We start from the raw sequence: 18,930 nt of genomic DNA, 5'->3' as shown, positions 1-18,930 counted from the left end.
GTTGAAATGGAAACCAGCAAAAGCCAAACACCAGTCACGAGCCATCAGAAGCAGATTTGCAACAAGACCTAAAAGTGGGTCATTCAATTGTTTTCCAAAGGTCAGGGGCTTCAGCAAAAAGGTTAATTTACAGAGTTATAAAAATGAATATAATTTATTTATCAAGCGCTTTGGTTCAACGTTGTGTTATTCTACGTGTTCATTTTTTCAAAGCACTTAAAAAGAAGATGATTGAGTTTAAATAGGCTTTGGTTTGCATGATTATCTGCAAAATACTGACACAATTTACCATTAAACTGCTTTTTTAAAGTTAATATTAATGGATGGTTTTAAACACATAACTTTAGAATTAAGAAGAGTTTCCCTTTTAATTTTTAAATCATTGGGACAGATGTTATTGTTGTTTCAAAATAAAAGAATAGGCAGAAGGAAAACAGCAGAAAGAGATTTCCACAGCCTCCAACAGCTCGGGGCCAAACATTGATCATTATGATCATAAGGGATGATAATAAAACCGATGTGAGGGAGGTATCGCGCGTGCGCGCACACACACACACTTTCCTTCTTCAATGATTTAACACACAATTGGTTTGATGTATCTCTTTGACTTTAACACCTTTAATGTTCTTTTCTGAAATGCTGTGCAGTATAAAAACGATTAGTAAATCTTTTATTTAGTGTGTGAGTGCGTGCGTGTGTGTGTGTGGGGCGTTGAGTGACTCTGTCAGATTCCTTTTGATGTGAAGTGTGAATCATGATGGATGAATAGTGGACAGACGTGTGAGGAGGACCGGAGGCGTGGAAGGTCTGTTGACACACACACGTTTTATTGCCCTCCTCCACCACCATCATCATCCTCTCCTGATCACTTCTTTCATTCCTCCTTTAATCACTTTTATTTCTCCCCTGTCGAGATGTAAAAAAAAAATATATATATAACTTAAACGGCCGAGAGTGAAAAAGAGAAAAGAAAAAAAACAATGCAGCAGCAGCAGCAGCAGCATCGAGGTCTTGCTGCTGTTGCCGCGGCAACCCCAGTTGCTAGGCAACGCACAACTCTCCATCATCCAACGCCAAAGTCTGACAGACGGAGGGAGAAGAGGCCGAGAGAGGAGGAACGCCGTGGTTTTATCACATCCACCATCTTTTTGATGTGAAATCATCCGCATGGATTTAATCTGCGTCGTCGATTTTTAGAAACAGCGCTCGAACGCCTCAAAAAGAAAAAGCGACTAAATGCCTGAGACCCCCCCCCCCAAAAAAAATGTTTTACAAGTTATTTAAAAATAAAAGAAAACTCTAGAACGAATTGTTAATAGATGATAATGGAATCAATGAGGGGGAATAAAGTCAGCAAAATGAATCTGTGATAACCCCATTCATTTAATTATTTATTTTAATAATATCCACTGTTATCCAGGAAGTTTATTATTATTTACACCATAGTATATAGTCATCTTAAAGATGTAAATCCTTGTTTTAATCAGAAATAAAATGGGTGGAAAGTGACCAAAAAATGGAGGGAAAGGATTTTAAAAACCACTGAAATTGGTTAAAAGTTATAAGTATAGTGGCCAAAAACAGACATAAAAAGTGGTAGAAATGGGGAGGTGGGTATGTAATTTAAAAATTAGGAACAATTTGTTTAAACTGGCAAAAAATGGGCATGAAAAATCATGAATGTGGTTATATTTGTAAAAACAAGCATGAAATATGGTGAAAAAAGGTTAAAAGTGACAATAACGGATCAACATATGTGACATTAGGTGGAAAAAGTGGTGGAAAGTGTTTAAAAGTATAAGTTTGTAATTTACAAATGTCTTGAAAGTGGAAAAACTGTGCAGAAAAGGCATTTAAATTTGATGGAGAAGTGGCAGAAATGGGAGTAATGTAGCAAAAAAAATTTCCTTATGTATTTTGTAAATATTTATTGTCTGTTTTGCTGTATATGTTATTTGTTGCAATCTTGAGGACTCCCTCAAAAATGAGATGATTCATCTCTAAATAAATACATTTGAAATTTGAAAAAGTGAAGAAAATAGGTTCAAATATGGCAAGTTTGGTGTAGATGCAGAAAAATGGTAAAAATAGGCAAAAATGGGCTCAAGTTGTTCCGAAAATATTTTTAGTTTCTTGAAGGCATCTGGTGAACCCAAATGGGGTCCCTACCCCAAGAACGCCTGGTTTATTGACCATAAAAGCCGAACATGCTGAGTAATTGTTGGGGTTGGAAAGGATCAATGTGGGTCCGTCACTGGTTCTCCTGTGGTTCTCTGAGGAGGAGGAGGAGGAGAATGAGCCTCTGCTGTCATTAGGACTTAACTCGGCCACCAGTGACGAACACCAGAAGCTCCCAAATGTAAACCATCGCCGGAGCTGGGACGACTGAGGGGGCGGAGCTTACCGCAAGCCTCTGAGGATTGTTTACAACAAACTTCTCACATTAATACAAACCCAGTGAACACACCGAGACAGACCGTCAGTGGACAAAACATTTATGCACAGAAGGCAAGTGGAAAAACTGCTGCATCATCATGGTTATCATGACTCCTGAACGAAAGTCGGGGAAAAAAGCAGGAGGCGTGTGAAACGACGATTACAACGAAGGGTCATCCATTACATCGATTAATCGATTTATACTCCTGTGATCCAACAACATCGATCTGTGCTCGGCAAGTTGGCCTTCCTGGTGACATTAATTGATCTAAAATCGTTTGAAAAGGTAATTAATTGATTGTATTGATACAAGGAAATGACTCATTGAATTTAAGCACAGCAGACGGATGTGTTTTAAAAGCAGTTTTAATATCAAAGATGCTACGGTCTGTGACTGCAGCAGCACATTTAGCGTTAGCATTAGCGTTAGCTCTGCAGAATGCCTCATGATAACCATTAAGTTAAAACAAAAAGCAGCAGATTCAACCACTGCTCATTTCACCTGAACGTATCTTGGTTGCACTTCATTTTTAAATGAATATTGTATTATTTTTATGTTGGAAAAACCTAATATGTATTTATATGGGAAATGTAATTAATATTGAAAATGAGAGCAGAAAAGTTCAACTGAAGTGTTGGTTGGACTTTATTCAAATAAAATGAGAATATATTTGACATTAAATGTTTTCTACTTGTTTATGTCCATTAGAGTACATCAAACCACGCATAAAAATGTTTAATTTTTAATATCTTTCTGTCCCCAATCTAAATTAGTTCCAATACCAAAAAAAGATAACCAGGCAAAAATATCAGCCAATTCTATCATTAAAAAACACAATCACACTATTTTGTTGTTTTCCTGAAGAACATAAGAAAACAGAAATAATAAAGTACTGCTAGATCATCAAATCATCATGCGAATTGTGTAAATGTGTCAAGAGTGTCTTATAATTAATAAACAAAATCAACTTTTTTTATATAGCACTTTTGAAAACAAATGTTACAAAGTGCTTTCCAAAGGCAGCTATACATTAGAAAATAAAAGATATAAAGTTTAGGTCAGACATTAAAACTGTTTTAAAAACAGAAACATAAAAACAAGTTAGAAGTCACTCATAATGTGCCAAAAGAAAAAATGTCAACCTTGAGGTGGACCCCATAAATAGAAAATTGATTTACCAAATATTTTTCAAGGGTTCCTATTTTGGTCATGCACGGGAAGGGCGCCGCCTCCTTGTACTGTAGGAGGACATAACCTACAGTAACAATGGAACCTAGCGCTAGCGGCACCATCGGACAGACCCAGCCCTACCTGTTTGAGCCATCAGAGCCAGAAACTGACTGCTAAAAATCTTGGCGCGTTGACTAGTTAGCTGACTGATTGACTAGTTAGCTGACAGGTTGACTATTTAGCTGACTGTTGACTAGTTAGCTGACTGGTTGACTAGTAATCTGACTGTTGACTAGTTAGCTGACAGGTTGACTAGTTATCTGACTAGTTATCTGACTGTTGACTAGTTAGCTGACTGGTTGACAAGTTAGCTGACTGGTTGACAAGTTAGCTTACTGGTTAGCTGACAGGTTGACTAGTTAGCTGACTGGTTAGCTGACTGTTGAGAAGTTAGCTGACTGGTTGACTAGTTAGCTGACTGTTGACTGGTTAGCTGACAGGTTGACTAGTTAGCTGACAGGTTGACTAGTTAGCTGACTGGTTAGCTGACTGTTGACAAGTTAGCTGACTGGTTGACTGGTTAGCTGACTGGTTGACTGGTTAGCTGACTGTTGACGAGTTAGCTGACTGTTGACGAGTTAGCTGACTGTTGACGAGTTAGCTGACTGGATAGCTGCCTGGTTGACTGGTTAGCTGACTGGTTGACTAGTTAGCTGACTGGTTGACTAGTTAGCTGACTGGTTGACTGACTAGTTGACTGGTTAGCTGACTGGTTGACTAGTTAGCTGACTGGTTGACTAGTTAGCTCACTTGTTAGCTGACAGGTTGATTAGTTAGCCGACTGGTTGACTAGTTAGCTGACAGGTTGACTAGTTATCTGACTGGTTGACTGACTAGTTGACTGGTTAGCTGACTGGTTGACTAGTTAGCTGACTGGTTGACTAGTTAGCTCACTTGTTAGCTGACAGGTTGATTAGTTAGCCGACTGGTTGACTAGTTAGCTGACTGTTGACTAGTTAGCTGACAGGTTGACTAGTTATCTGACTAGTTATCTGACTGTTGACTAGTTAGCTGACTGGTTGACAAGTTAGCTTACTGGTTCGCTGACAGGTTGACTAGTTAGCTGACTGGTTAGCTGACTGTTGAGAAGTTAGCTGACTGGTTGACTAGTTAGCTGACTGTTGACTGGTTAGCTGACAGGTTGACTAGTTAGCTGACAGGTTGACTAGTTAGCTGACAGGTTGACTAGTTAACTGACTGGTTAGCTGACTGTTGACAAGTTAGCTGACTGGTTGACTGGTTAGCTGACTGGTTGATTGGTTAGCTGACTGTTGACGAGTTAGCTGACTGTTGACGAGTTAGCTGACTGTTGACGAGTTAGCTGACTGGATAGCTGCCTGGTTGACTGGTTAGCTGACTGGTTGACTAGTTAGCTGACTGGTTGACTAGTTAGCTGACTGGTTGACTAGTTAGCTGACTGGTTGACTGACTAGTTGACTGGTTAGCTGACTGGTTGACTAGTTAGCTGACTGGTTGACTAGTTAGCTCACTTGTTAGCTGACAGGTTGATTAGTTAGCCGACTGGTTGACTAGTTAGCTGACAGGTTGACTAGTTAGCTGACTGGTTGACTGACTAGTTGACTGGTTAGCTGACTGGTTGACTAGTTAGCTGACTGGTTGACTAGTTAGCTCACTTGTTAGCTGACAGGTTGATTAGTTAGCCGACTGGTTGACTAGTTAGCTGACAGGTTGGCTAGTTAGCTGACTGGTTGACTAGTTAGCTCACTTGTTAGCTGACAGGTTGATTAGTTAGCCGACTGGTTGACTAGTTAGCTCACTTGTTAGCTGACAGGTTGATTAGTTAGCCGACTGGTTGACTAGTTAGCTCACTTGTTAGCTGACAGGTTGATTAGTTAGCCGACTGGTTGACTAGTTAGCTGACAGGTTGGCTAGTTAGCTGACTGGTTGACTAGTTAGCTCACTTGTTAGCTGACAGGTTGATTAGTTAGCCGACTGGTTGACTAGTTAGCTCACTTGTTAGCTGACAGGTTGATTAGTTAGCCGACTGGTTGACTAGTTAGCTCACTTGTTAGCTGACAGGTTGATTAGTTAGCCGACTGGTTTACTAGTTAGCTCACTTGTTAGCTGACAGGTTGATTAGTTAGCTGACTGGTTGACTAGTTAGCTGACTGGTTGACTAGTTAGCTGACTGGTTGACTAGTTAGCTGACTGGTTGACTAGTTAGCTGACTAGTTAGCTGACTGGTTGACTAGTTAGCTCACTTGTTAGCTGACAGGTTGATTAGTTAGCCGACTGGTTGACTAGTTAGCTCACTTGTTAGCTGACAGGTTGATTAGTTAGCCGACTGGTTGACTAGTTAGCTCACTTGTTAGCTGACAGGTTGATTAGTTAGCCGACTGGTTGACTAGTTAGCTCACTTGTTAGCTGACAGGTTGATTAGTTAGCCGACTGGTTGACTAGTTAGCTCACTTGTTAGCTGACAGGCTGATTAGTTAGCTGACTGGTTGACTAGTTAGCTGACTGGTTGACTAGTTAGCTGACTGGTTGACTAGTTAGCTGACTAATTAGCTGACTAGTTAGCTGACTAATTAGCTGACTAGTTAGCTCACTTGTTAGCTGACAGGTTGATTAGTTAGCCGACTGGTTGACTAGTTAGCTCACTTGTTAGCTGACAGGTTGATTAGTTAGCCGACTGGTTGACTAGTTAGCTCACTTGTTAGCTGACAGGCTGATTAGTTAGCTGACTGGTTGACTAGTTAGCTGACTGGTTGACTAGTTAGCTGACTAATTAGCTGACTAGTTAGCTGACTAATTAGCTGACTAGTTAGCTGACTAGTTAGCTGACTGGTTGACTAGTTAGCTCACTTGTTAACTGACAGGTTGATTAGTTAGCTGACTGGTTGACTAGTTAGCTGACTGGTTGACTAGTTAGCTGACAGGTTGACTGGTTAGCTGACTATGGACGAGTTAGCTGACTGGTTTGCTGATTGGTTGACTAGTTAGCTGACTGGTTGACTAGTTAGCTCACTGGTTGACTAGTTAGCTCACTGGTTGACTAGTTAGCTCACTGGTTAGCTGATTGGTTGACTAGTTAGCTGACTGGTTGACTAGATAGCTCACTGGTTGACTAGATAGCTCACTGGTTGACTAATTAGTTGACTGATTGACTAGTTAGCTGACTGGTTAGCTGACTGGTTGACTGGTTAGCTGACTGGTTGACTAGTTAGCTGACTGGTTGACTGATTAGCTGACTGGTTGACTGGTTAGCTAGCTGCAAACTGTTAGAAATGACATCAGAGACTCAAGAGCCAGCGGGTAAACCCCCGAAGCTAATGTACTGAATGTATTTATAAGCTTCAGCAGCAGGGTAAGGTTTATGCTAATGATGGCTACGTGACGTAACGCGGCTATGACCCGCCCATTAAATCCTGAAGACAGACATTTGAAACACAGTTTCTGAAGCCTACCTCCACAAATAAACTATAAATGGTTGAATGGCTTTTTACATGTTTTAAGGAATAGATGTATGACCTATTTAATGCGTTTAGAAGAAAATGGCTGAATTTTCTTTACACGATCTTTAATCTTCTTTCACTTCTCTGCAGTCTCACTTCCCTCCCTCTCCTCTAGACACCAGCCTGTCCGTGTCAAACCTCCAAATCCTACAAACATTATCAGAGCCTTATTACTTTGGTGCAGGAGTTACTGAGGCGTCAGTGTTTGTGTGCGTGCGTGCGTGCGTGCGTATTAACACAGTCTGGTCTCAGAGGACCACAGGGACCTGGGTCGGTGTAAGTAAAGCGAGGAAACGCCTGCAGGCTTCCAACTTCCTGCTGATCTGACAGCAGCGGGAACGCCATCCGTCACAGCTCACAGGGGAAGCTGTTGAGTCTTTATAGATTTAGAAATGTTTTTCTGTGCGTGTGCACAAATGTCACCAAAATGTATGCATTAATTTAATCATTTTTAAAAATTATTCTATGATGTATTTTGGTGAGTGTTATTCAGAGGGATTTTATTTTGTTAAATCAGCTTTTCATCACTATGTTCAACACTTTGTACCCCATGTTTGTTTAAATTCCAATTAGATAAAATGATTTAATGATTTATATTGTGAAAATATATTCATATATAAAAATGATGGTTTTTGAGGACATGATTCCTTAAATTTAAAGCTTGATTCAATCAACATTCCTACTACTATTGTCATTATTATTTTACTTTTCTCCTTGATTTTTTTCAAATCAAGAAGAAACAGTGATATGACACAGAATATGAACTTATTAACGTGCTATTATTCACTGTAAAGCAAGTAGCTGAATATATATCAAGTAAAGCAAACAAAGCAGACCTCGAGAAAAATCTCAGGCAATGAAATGTTGCGTGACTTTAGCGCACATCTCATGCACTGCAATATTAAATTAACAACAATAGATAACTCAATTAATCGCATTAAGCATGTTTGGCAATGTTTCGACAAATGAACAGCAAGTAAAAAAGAGAAGAAGAAATCATTGCCATGAATTTGACAATATGATTCACTATTTGCATGTTACCATACGATATATCCCGATACTAAACAATATGATATACATCGCGATATCAATAATTACAAATTTGACTTCACAATTTTTTTTATTTTTTGTAAGTAAATGGTTACTAACTGTATTTCAAGCACAAACATCAAAAACAAGTGGTATGTTTATCAAACTGCCAAATTAAATTTTTCAAAAAAGTTCATTTTATTTCTAAAACATGTTCCGATTCTGTTCAGTTCTTAAATTCTTCATTTAAAAAAAAGTAACCATATAGAGCTATAAAAGTGCCCAGTATGTTTTAATGAAAATAAAGTAAACTTCCAAACTAAAATGCATAGAGGAGTAGGTAGTTTAACAAGGTCTGACAAGGTCGGGTGTTTACGTGCTATGCATGTTAGCACAATTTTTTTTTTTTGAAAACGTGATTAAAAAAATTAATTTGGCAATTTTTTTGGATCAATACGATAACCTGTGCAGTGAAAGATCAATTTTTTTTCTTACACCCTTAGTAGACGCTCTTAAAACTTAAATGTTAGTGCAAAATATGCAATAAAAGTAAACCTTTATTGATAAAATATGATATTCTATAATCACACACGCAATGGTGAAATATTGTGATACATCGCCGAATCGATTTTTTCTTACATCATTAAACAGAAATAATCCTAATCAGCTCCTCTGTATCATTTGTCCTCAACAGCCTCTAAAGAAATCCCAGACACTCCCAGTAATAACTTAAAGGTCTCGGACTCACCGATTTTCTGGTTGAATATTTTGTCAAACGTCAGCTCGTCTCTCTCCTCCAGGTATTTCTGCATCACACTGCGGATGCTGTGGACACAAAGGAGAAGAAAAAAACAGTTAAACCAGTATCTGCTTTAATCCAAAAAACTTGTTTGGATTAGATTCATAGATTCATCTTTAAAGACAAAACAAAAAGTCTAAAGTACTGCTTAACATAACTGAGCCCTTATTACTTTTATAAGCATTTAGCGCAGACCTAGACAACAGGCGGCCCGGGGGCCACATATGGGCCTTAGTCTAATTTTATGCAACCCCAAAGTAAACATACAAATTCACAAAAAATACATAAAACAAAAGCAAGAATACATAAAAAATACAATTACAACATTGCAGGAAAATAAAGTAAAAGACAAGAAAAACATATAAAATGTTCCCAAAAATGAACAAAACAACAACAGTATATACACAAAATGACACCAAATAACACAAAACAACAAAAAGACCCAAAATGACTCAAAATAATAAACAAAATTACAGAAAATGAAAACAAAAGTAAACAAAAAGACCAAATTTACTCCGCAAACCCACAGTACTCAGAAACAAGCAAAACGACAACAGAAATATACAAACGTTACTGCAGAAAACGCAAAATGACAACACAAATACACAATATGACTCCAAAAAACATATATTTTACAGGAAAAATACACAAAAGGAAAACAGAAATGCACAAAAAGCAAACAAAGCAACTATAAAAACTCTTAGTTGTTTCCTGTGTTATTGCCCAGATTGGTCATTATTATTGTAAATGCTGACATGAAATGTCATCCATTTTTGTGGCTCCCGCTGTGTGGAAGTTTGCCCACCTCTGATTTAGCGTATGATGTTTTCCACGTCACATAATCAAGTTAATGAGAAATACAATCCATTTATTTATATGGATATCGACTAATAAGCATCGATCAGAACATTCTTAGTTAAAAACAAACAGTGTATCATGGCCAATCCGAATCCCGGCCACTGTTTGAGGATCTCCCTTCCACACTGGAAGTTAGAGGAGCGATAACCCAAGGGAGACAGCGAGAGAACCTGGGGAGATACAAGCCTCCCTGGGAACAACTGTTAATGAGAAGAGGAGCAGGGAGGATGAATCAATTAGCACCGACTCTGTGTCTCTCACACACACACACGCACACACACACACACACACACACACACACACACACACACACACACACACACAGAGTGAGCACAGGCAGCAGCTCCTCAAGAGAGCGGAGCGTCACACTCCTACAGCCCTACATACAGTTCAGGCTCAGGTTCAAAGGTATCCAGATACCAGGACCAAACCAAGTGAAATACCAAGTACTGCATAAAAGGAAAGGTTCATTCACATCAGCTCTCTTTAATCCACTTAAACAACTCCAGAGTTACATTTCTCTGAAAGTCCTCAAACTCTGATTCGCGAATATGATCCGTGTGAACGTAAAACGCACCCTGAAGCGACACGTGTGACGTAGAGCAGCGCGATAGAAGTAAAACAACCATAACAATCTGTACAACAACTCGCACTGAAACACAATGATATAAAAGTACAGCAACAGACCATAAAAGTGGGGGGTGGAACCTTTTCACTTAAGGTGTCAGGATTGTACTTGTGTTTACCCCATAAAACCAAATGTAAATTCCCAAATCCCAACACATTTATAGTGTTTTCATGTACTGAAAATTGTGTCAAAACGACAAATGTTTATTCTGGGGCGTACAGGGAAACATCTAAATTCGTAATTCCAGGAAGATGCTTTTTGTCTTCTTTTTGAATTAAGGTTTAATTGATTCCGACAACAGTTACTTTGGAAATCCACTTTGATCTCCTGACATGTTTTGGCTGTCAACTGCCAGTCTTCGTCAGGCAACTGAGGAACAAAAAGAAGACAAAAACAATCTTGCTAGATTTGTTACGCGGAAGTCAACAAAACATCAATGTAAACATCAAAGCAATCAGCAGACACGTCTGCGAATACTAGCAGATGACAGTCAATACATGTCAGGAGATAAATGTGAATTTTCCGAGGAACCATTGTCTGAATAAATGAAACCTTAACATATTATTCAAAAAGAAGACAAAAATAATCTTGCTGGAAGTATTACGTGGAAGTCAAGGAAATATGAAAGGAAACATCAAAGCAAAAAGCAGACGCCTCTGACAAAGACTGGCAGCTGACAGTCAAAAACATGTCAGGAATTCAATGTGGATTTCCTGATGAACATTTGTCTGAATAAATGCAACCTTAACTTATTATTGAAATAGAAGAGGAAAAGAATCTTGCTAGAATTGTTACGCCGAAGTCAACAAAACATCAAAGCGATCAGCAGACGCCTATGAAGAAGACAGGCAGTTGACAGTCAAAAAATGTCAGGAGATCAAAGTGAATTTGCTGAGGAACAGTTGTCTGAATAAATGAAACCTTAACATATTAAAAAAAAAAGACAAAACAAATTTTGCTGGAATTATTACGCGGAGTCAAAGAGATATCAAAGCGATCAGCAGACGCCTCTGACAAAGACTGGAAGTTGACAGTTGAAAAATGGCAGGAGAACAAATTATGTTTTTTGATCTAAGAGGCCTACACTATGTCTTAATCTGATGAAAAAATTATCATCTCCAGCAGCTTTATTAGCCAGTAATGACATCTAATTAGGGGAAGATGATGAAACGGAAACAAATGTGAAATGGGTAAACTGAGCGGAAATGACACGGAAATAAGAGGGTCTGTTTGTGTTGTACTGCATTGGTTTTTCTCCTGCCTTTTCATCTCTCTGTTTCTACACCTCACCTCCAGGATAAACATTACGGATTATTAAACTTCTCTCTTTACTGCTCGAACAAATCTGACATCTAACAAAGTGAAAGCAGAAACACAGAGATTAACCGTCCTTTGTTGATTGTTGTGAATGACTCGGTCTTTGCCGATCGATGACTTGGATTTAGTTTCTCGTGTGCAATTTTGCTTCCTGGTAAAGGCTGGATTTGAGCGCCCGCGTGCCAAACCAGCTGCTCGTGTGACTGATGGGGTTTTCCTTTGAAGAGAGCGCCGTCTGAAAGCTACCCTGCTGTAAAAGAAGCCTCATCTGTTAAAGTGATCACCATTTCCTGCCTGGATAGCAGCACAGTTGTTTAGTTCAGTGATTCTCAAACTTTTTTGGATCAAGTACCGTATTTTTCGGACTATAAGGCGCACCGGACTATAAGGCGCACTATCAGTGAATGGGTCTGACTGGGTCTATTTTCATACAGAAGGCGCACCGGACTATAAGGCACACCGGTTTGTTGTTGTTATTATTTTTATTATTATTATTATTAAGTGAAACAAAATAGTCAGATAAGTCAAACTTTATTCAACTCATTAACAATAATTCTCAACATTGTTCAGGTTTAACACATAAAATACAGATTATTACACTCACTTTTTCAGTTTAGTATGTTGAAGCACAGTACAGGTACATATCGCTCCACGAGCCGCCTGACTACGTTAGCCCTAAAGCGCCAAAAATCCATCAAGAGGTGCAGCTTCATAGTTTACCAAAGTTGTACTAAAACATTTGACATTTTGACATATTACTTTCATATATAAGGCGCACCTGATTATAAGGCGCACTGTCGATTTTTGAGAAAATTAAAGGATTTTAAGTGCGCCTTATAGTCCGAAAAATACGGTACCCCTTTTTCTCTTATTTCAGAATCAAAGTACCCCCTTTGTCCAACAACAACATTTTGAGCATAATGATGGAATGAGTAAGTGATAACTTACATTTTAAATAATCACATTTTGTACATACCCGTCCCACCAGGTATTCGCAGCCAATTTCAAAACAAAAACAAAAAAATCTTAAAATAAATAAATGGTTCTTTTCCTGTGAGAATCTCATCAATGCACTCATGACTTCTGCTACAAACACTTTTGCTGCAGAAGAGTCTCATGTGTTCAGCAATTTGTACATTTGTGTGTGGAGATACCACCAGGGGGCGCAAGCACCAATGATACTGCCCACTGCTGCCATTTTAGTCGGTAACTGTAATGAAGCTCTATCAAAGGTTTGATGAAGTTATTTTATTTTTAAAGTCCTTCTAAAGCAGCAGGAGATCATTAACTCATTGACAGCCAAAGACGTCTAAAGACGTCATTTGTGTTTTTTTGGCTGGGGTTGCTAGGAGACAGCGTGATGAAGGTCTACCGTGAATATTGAGTTTGTACAATGATGTAGTGACCGACTGGTGACATGTAGGTGGCAGCAGCGTACTTTTGGATGAGAGCTAGAAGGAAACCAATGTTGAGGTGTCGCTAAAGCAAAAAAATTGCTTTAAAGTCACTGACAGGTTTTTTCAGAAAAAGACGTTTTTCTGACAGCTTTTTGTCACAAACTGGCGATTTGTGTGAAACTTGCCTCTACTGTATTCAACTGCTGATTACGGAAGAACGAAACAAGCTATAAACACGTTTTTTTTTTTTTCTGACGAAAGTAGAGAGTCTAATCTTTCAAAATCTGGTTTCAGATTGTCATGGTACAAAATATTCTGTGGGAAAATCATCTAAAACAACTGACAATATGGGGTCGGCTGCTTTGAAAATGGCTGGCAGTGAATGAGTTAAACAGTTGCGTTCGTGAGACATGTTTGCCACTATTTTGCTCAAAAGATTCGGTTTGGCTGTTGTGACACAGTCTGTACCCAGACTAAATGGTGATTCCGGTCACACCAGGGGACTCACAGCAGCTGTCCAATCATCTCCCGCCTGGTGAGACCAAGACTGACCCTTGTGTTTTTAGTTAATCTTCTAATAAAGATCAATTCCATCATCATCATTACAATAATCCATTTTAACGAAAAAATAAACAAAACCCCATATTTTTTATGCTTTCATTTGTTAATTTTCCACTCTTACTCTCTCAAGTACCACCTGTAGTGCCATCACGTACCCCCATTTGAGAAACACTGGCTTAGTTCACGGTTCTATTTGAAGTCTGATTTCTTGAGATTTGATGCAAAGGTGTGAGTTTTAGTGAATTATTCCTCGTCAGATGTTGACCATCTCTAAATCCTCCAAGGTCAGCAAATTCAGGGCCGACCCTTGAAAAGAGGAACTTTTTACTTCCTCCATCCGTCTTCTTATTCTTCTTCTTCTTCCTTTAGCGCGTGCTGACGTGCTGCTGTTTTTGCTGCTTGTGATTCAATCGGCCTCGGTGTCTCTTTGTGCAGCTGCAGGTTCTTCCTCGTGTTGACCTAAATTAAGGATTGTGTCACTCACTGCGGAGCCAATGGAGGAGCCGCGACACGTCAAACAGGGAGCAGGTGTGTGTCTCTGTGATTCCTGCTGCGTCACCTTTCTACTCTGTGCTTTGTGTAGTCGCTACAGAGTGAAAAAAACAAAAGAAACCTAACAAATGCTTCCTTTAAACTGAGCAGTGATGGGAACAACGGCGAAAAAAAGAGGGGATTTCAACAAACACAAGGAAAAAGTTCAAATAGGTCAACTTAGGGAGATATTCCAATATCACTAGTTTAGAATAAGTTGGCTGAACTGGAAACCTCTTTCACAAATTCGGTATCAGGGTTTTCCCATTTCAGCGTCACGTTCCATTTTTCCATTTCCTTTCCTTTTCATCATCTTTCCCTGTTTAGATGGTTTTACTGGCTAAACTTTCTTAAATCTTGCCAAACATGCTAAATAATATGGTCAACTACTATTATTAACTCTCATGATTTACGTAAACGCAACGTTAGCCATACTGCTAGGCCCTTAGCACCCGTTTAACAGGAGAAAAAAACATTGAAATGGTCCAAAAACTTATTGTGAGACCTTTAATTACCACCTTCACGTTTTGCACAAAATATTGCACAACCATGTGATTAAAGGTGTAATGCTTCAGCTGTGACAGATGTCACCAGGTAAATGCAACACCACTTCAGCTAATACACCATCAGCTAAACCTGTCTTTGTACTAGAGCCATTTCAGATTCCAAATAATCTAAACCACTTGTTCATCACAACACATTAAAAACACACTTCAGATGAAGCTCTGCATTTATTTCCAATCACAAGATAAGCTGATCACTACTGGAACACAAGATTTTTAACGGTATATGGACAAAACTGGACATATTTGTCCAATTCTCAAACTTTCGAGACATTCTCTAATCTGTTCTCTGGTGAAAAATAGTGCATAAATGCGTTGTATTGTCCAAAAACATTTATGTGAGGCCTTCCTATGTCACGTAGAAGTGTACCAATACATCGATTGTTAGCTTAATCGCCATGTGACGCATGACGATTCAATAATGATTCATAAATATTCAAAATCGAGAAACACAACAGCTGCTCCGGAACAAAAGTTAAAGTCACGGATGTCACCCGGACACCTGAAGGAATGGACCAGGTGACGATGGTGATGGCGGCAGCTAAAAAGTTGCATCAAAAATCGTGATCGTCGTTAATATCGTGATAATTGCTGAATAATTTAATCGTAGCACCCTGAGTCATAATCAAATTGAATCGTGAGGTTCCTTAGATGCGACCCCTAATGTTGGGGCCTATTTTTAGACATTTAAAAGTGGGTCTAATTGCTTTTTCCATTTCAGAACGTGAATTCTGTCCATTTTCCGCTATCATGGAAAATCAGAGTCACTACAAACATATAACACATATACACGATAATCTCGATAAATATCGCCCAGCTCTAATGGTACCTACCGATCCAGTTACTAGCCGATAAGGAAAACCTGAGTAAATGCATTTCTATGCACGCAGCTATCAAGCTATGCACACAAGTGGATAAAGGAGCTCTTATCTTGTCAGAATATACATCCGTCTTACTCTGTATCCTTTGCAAAACGGACGGAGTTCCAGTGCACCGAAAGAGAAAGATTTCATCAGATGAAAATCATTTTTCCACGTTTTTCCACCGAGTCTGATTCCTAACGTGGCTACATGCACTATTTACTCAATCAATATATTTCTATTATCAGCATTATTGGACAAAAAGTGTCATTGCCTGGTTCGATTTACAACACAATCCTAAAAATTCTTCTCCTGAAGCCTTTCTATGTGGAGTCTGATGTGAATATTTGGACAAAACATCACTAGAAACCCTGAAAAGGTCACGTTTCTCTGCATCCCAGATGTTCACCACACACACACACACACCCCCACACAGACACACACAATAGCTGACGGGAGCAGATGACCTGAGCAGAAAACAAAGGACCTCCTGCTGCTGAGTGACAGGATGACTGCCGGCACGCTGCAATAAATAAGAGCCCATTATCTGCATGGCGTTACTGGGGAGGATTCATCCGCTGCATCGTGGAAACACTGTTCTTAGGAACGCCACCAGTCTCTGATGGTTTCTACTCCACTTTTATTAACAATGTAGCTTCATATTAAGGAGAAAAACTGTGGAGATGAACTAAAACCACACATTTTGACAATGAGTTTCAATAGACAGACAGCGAGTTAAAGAGAAGAAAGAGACAAGGAGAAGAAAAAGAAAGAACAAAACAACCAAAACGAAGACGAAACAAGTGGGAAGAATGAAATGAGAAGGAGGTAGAGAAAGACGAAGAGTAGAAGAGGGACAACAATTCAAGGTACGACAAGAAGAAAAATGACGAGAAGGTGAAAGAGAAGCAGAACAACGAGGAGAAGATGAATGACAAGAAGAAAGAGAAGAACAAGAAAAGAAGAATGAGAGGAAAAGAATGATAAGAAGAACAACAAGAACGACCAGAAGAATGAAACGAATGACAAGGAGAAGTACAAGGAAGAAAAGAAGAACGAGAGGGAAATAATGATAAGAAGAACGACAAGATTTACAAGAAGGAAAAGAGGAAGAGAAGAAAGACAAGAGGGAGAATGAGAGGAAAAGAATGAGAAGAAGAAGAATGACAAGTACAACAAGAAGGAAGAGAAGAACAACAACAACAATGGAGACTATGGAGTTGCCGATAGCTTAACCACTAGCTTAACCAATCTACGGGAATAGATTTGTCACCTTTCTAATAAGTGTTGACCAGGCCACTGGGAGTGAGGCCCAAGGCCATGCAGGCAGACCTGCTAATACTGTATCAGGTTTTTCTGCAGTGTGTCTTCTCCTCACCATTCTCTCACTTTTCTATTTCCGGTGTCTTGAAGCTGGAGCTGGCAGTTCCTGAACATTGGTTCACAGCTCAACTAGTCTGGGACACTCTGATGGTCTCTCTCTCTATTCTGTTCTGTTCTTCCTACTGTCCACTAACCCCAACCAGTAAACGCAGATGGCTGCCACCTCTGAACCTGGTTCTGCTGGAGATTTCTTCCTGTTAAAAGAGAGTTGTTTCTTCCCACTGTCGCTAAATGCTTGTTCATGTGAATCTTGTTGGGTTTTTTTCCTTATTATCACAAATTCTGTATTTTGATAGCGCTATGAGATGACCTTTGTTGTAATTTGCGCTATATAAATAAAGTTGAATTGAATTGAAGAAGAAGAATGGGAAAAACGAAAAGCAGGAGAACAAGAAGAAGCATGAGAAGAACAACAAAAAGAAGAAGAATAACAAGAAGATCATGGTAAAGAAAAAGAGAATATGATGAAGAAGAATGAAGGAGGACCAAGAACACAAATAAAGATTGCAAAACAAAGGAAATAGAATGGACAAGAGAGAAAAAACACAAACATTGATCTTTGGTAGATATCATCCATAGAGTACAGGAGAGCAGAGTTAATCCCGCAGTGGTAGTTTAATATATTTAAATTTCATTCTCATTAAATGATCACTAACCATGATTTTAAGTTCCAGTCTTTGCTTATTGATAATTGTGTAAAAGATAAAATCGAGCCATTTAGTTATTTTACATAATAAATAATATAATATTAGAGTAAATCCATCTATTAGATATACATCGATATATTAGCCTAAGTATTAAAATATCATTTTCATATACTGACCACTCAGACTTCAACATGTGCCGATTCAATCCAAACACAGCTTCTATGATTAAGTGCTACGGTAAATGAACACTAGGACGGGTACGGCCTTAGGGTCGAACCCCCGACCTTTTCTACCACCTGACTTCGTTTACTCAATTCAATAATCTTTGAATAGCTTGGAATTTTTAAGCCACTTGTGTTAAAAATGACAAACTAATCATTTTACAGCTCGATAATTATGATCCAGGGTATTTTCTCACATACAAATTGTTGTATAGACAACATCAACTCATGATTATTATAATCATATCATAATCATAACTATATTTGTCTTTGTAATTACAGTCATGAGGGAATAATTAGATATTTGGGTTTGTTTGAGGAGTGCTTTGTAAACTTTGCATAGTGGCTGAATCAATAAGGATATATGGTTTGCTTTGAAGGAAGGAGCAACCTCAGATAACACTCGTAACCTCAGCCGAGTGCAATGCCGAAAACCATCGACTGGTGAAATGGGCGTTGGTTGGGTGTGATGGTGTCGAGCTCTGCTGTGTAACCGTGTTTGAGGAAGCTGTGGAGTGAAGGACGCCAAACAGATGAGTTCAGCAGTGCAAACAGGGAGGAAGACGTTGACAATGAACTACCAACAATTCAAGGTCTTGCAACTTTTCTCTACTGAAAGCAAACCTAAAATGTGAGATACAACCCAAAGCAAATACGTTGCGTACCTTTATGTGGGTTGTGCACATAAAGACCTTCAAGCATTTTTCTGTCCCAGTTTTCCTCCTTTCCGACCAAGAATGGACAATGCAAGATTATCTTATGTTTTATTAGATTAGCCTAAAAGATTATTCTATGCATTGAGGTTTGTTAAGAGTGAATTTGTCCCAATAATCGGCTATCAAAAAGTTAGGGGACGAGAATCATAAATATCAAACTTCAATATTTACGACCAAAACTCTTTCTATGTGCAAGAAAAGCAAACAGCTCCCAACTCTTAATGCTGTGATTTGCGACGTGGAACAGAATGTAGCCAAACAAAAACCAAGCTGAAAC

At 38.9% G+C, this 18,930-nt stretch overlaps 1 protein-coding gene across 3 annotated transcripts in view; it reads right to left on the bottom strand.

Annotated features, from left to right (window-relative positions):
* The window catches only part of grk3 (G protein-coupled receptor kinase 3), a 96,312-nt gene that overhangs the window by 52,520 nt on the left and 24,862 nt on the right, over window positions 1-18,930 (bottom strand). For all 3 annotated transcript variants that reach the window (XM_028463119.1, XM_028463120.1, XM_028463121.1), the window contains exon 2: window positions 8,921-8,997. In XM_028463119.1, coding sequence (XP_028318920.1) covers window positions 8,921-8,997 — 77 coding nt within the window. The remainder of the gene's footprint in view (window positions 1-8,920; window positions 8,998-18,930) is intronic.

Source organism: Gouania willdenowi, chromosome 12, assembly GCF_900634775.1.
Source record: "Gouania willdenowi chromosome 12, fGouWil2.1, whole genome shotgun sequence".
In the NCBI taxonomy this organism is placed as follows: Eukaryota; Metazoa; Chordata; class Actinopteri; order Blenniiformes; family Gobiesocidae; genus Gouania; species Gouania willdenowi.
The sequence above is the reverse complement of the archived record's forward strand: the minus strand, read 5'-3'. Positions and strand labels throughout refer to the sequence as shown.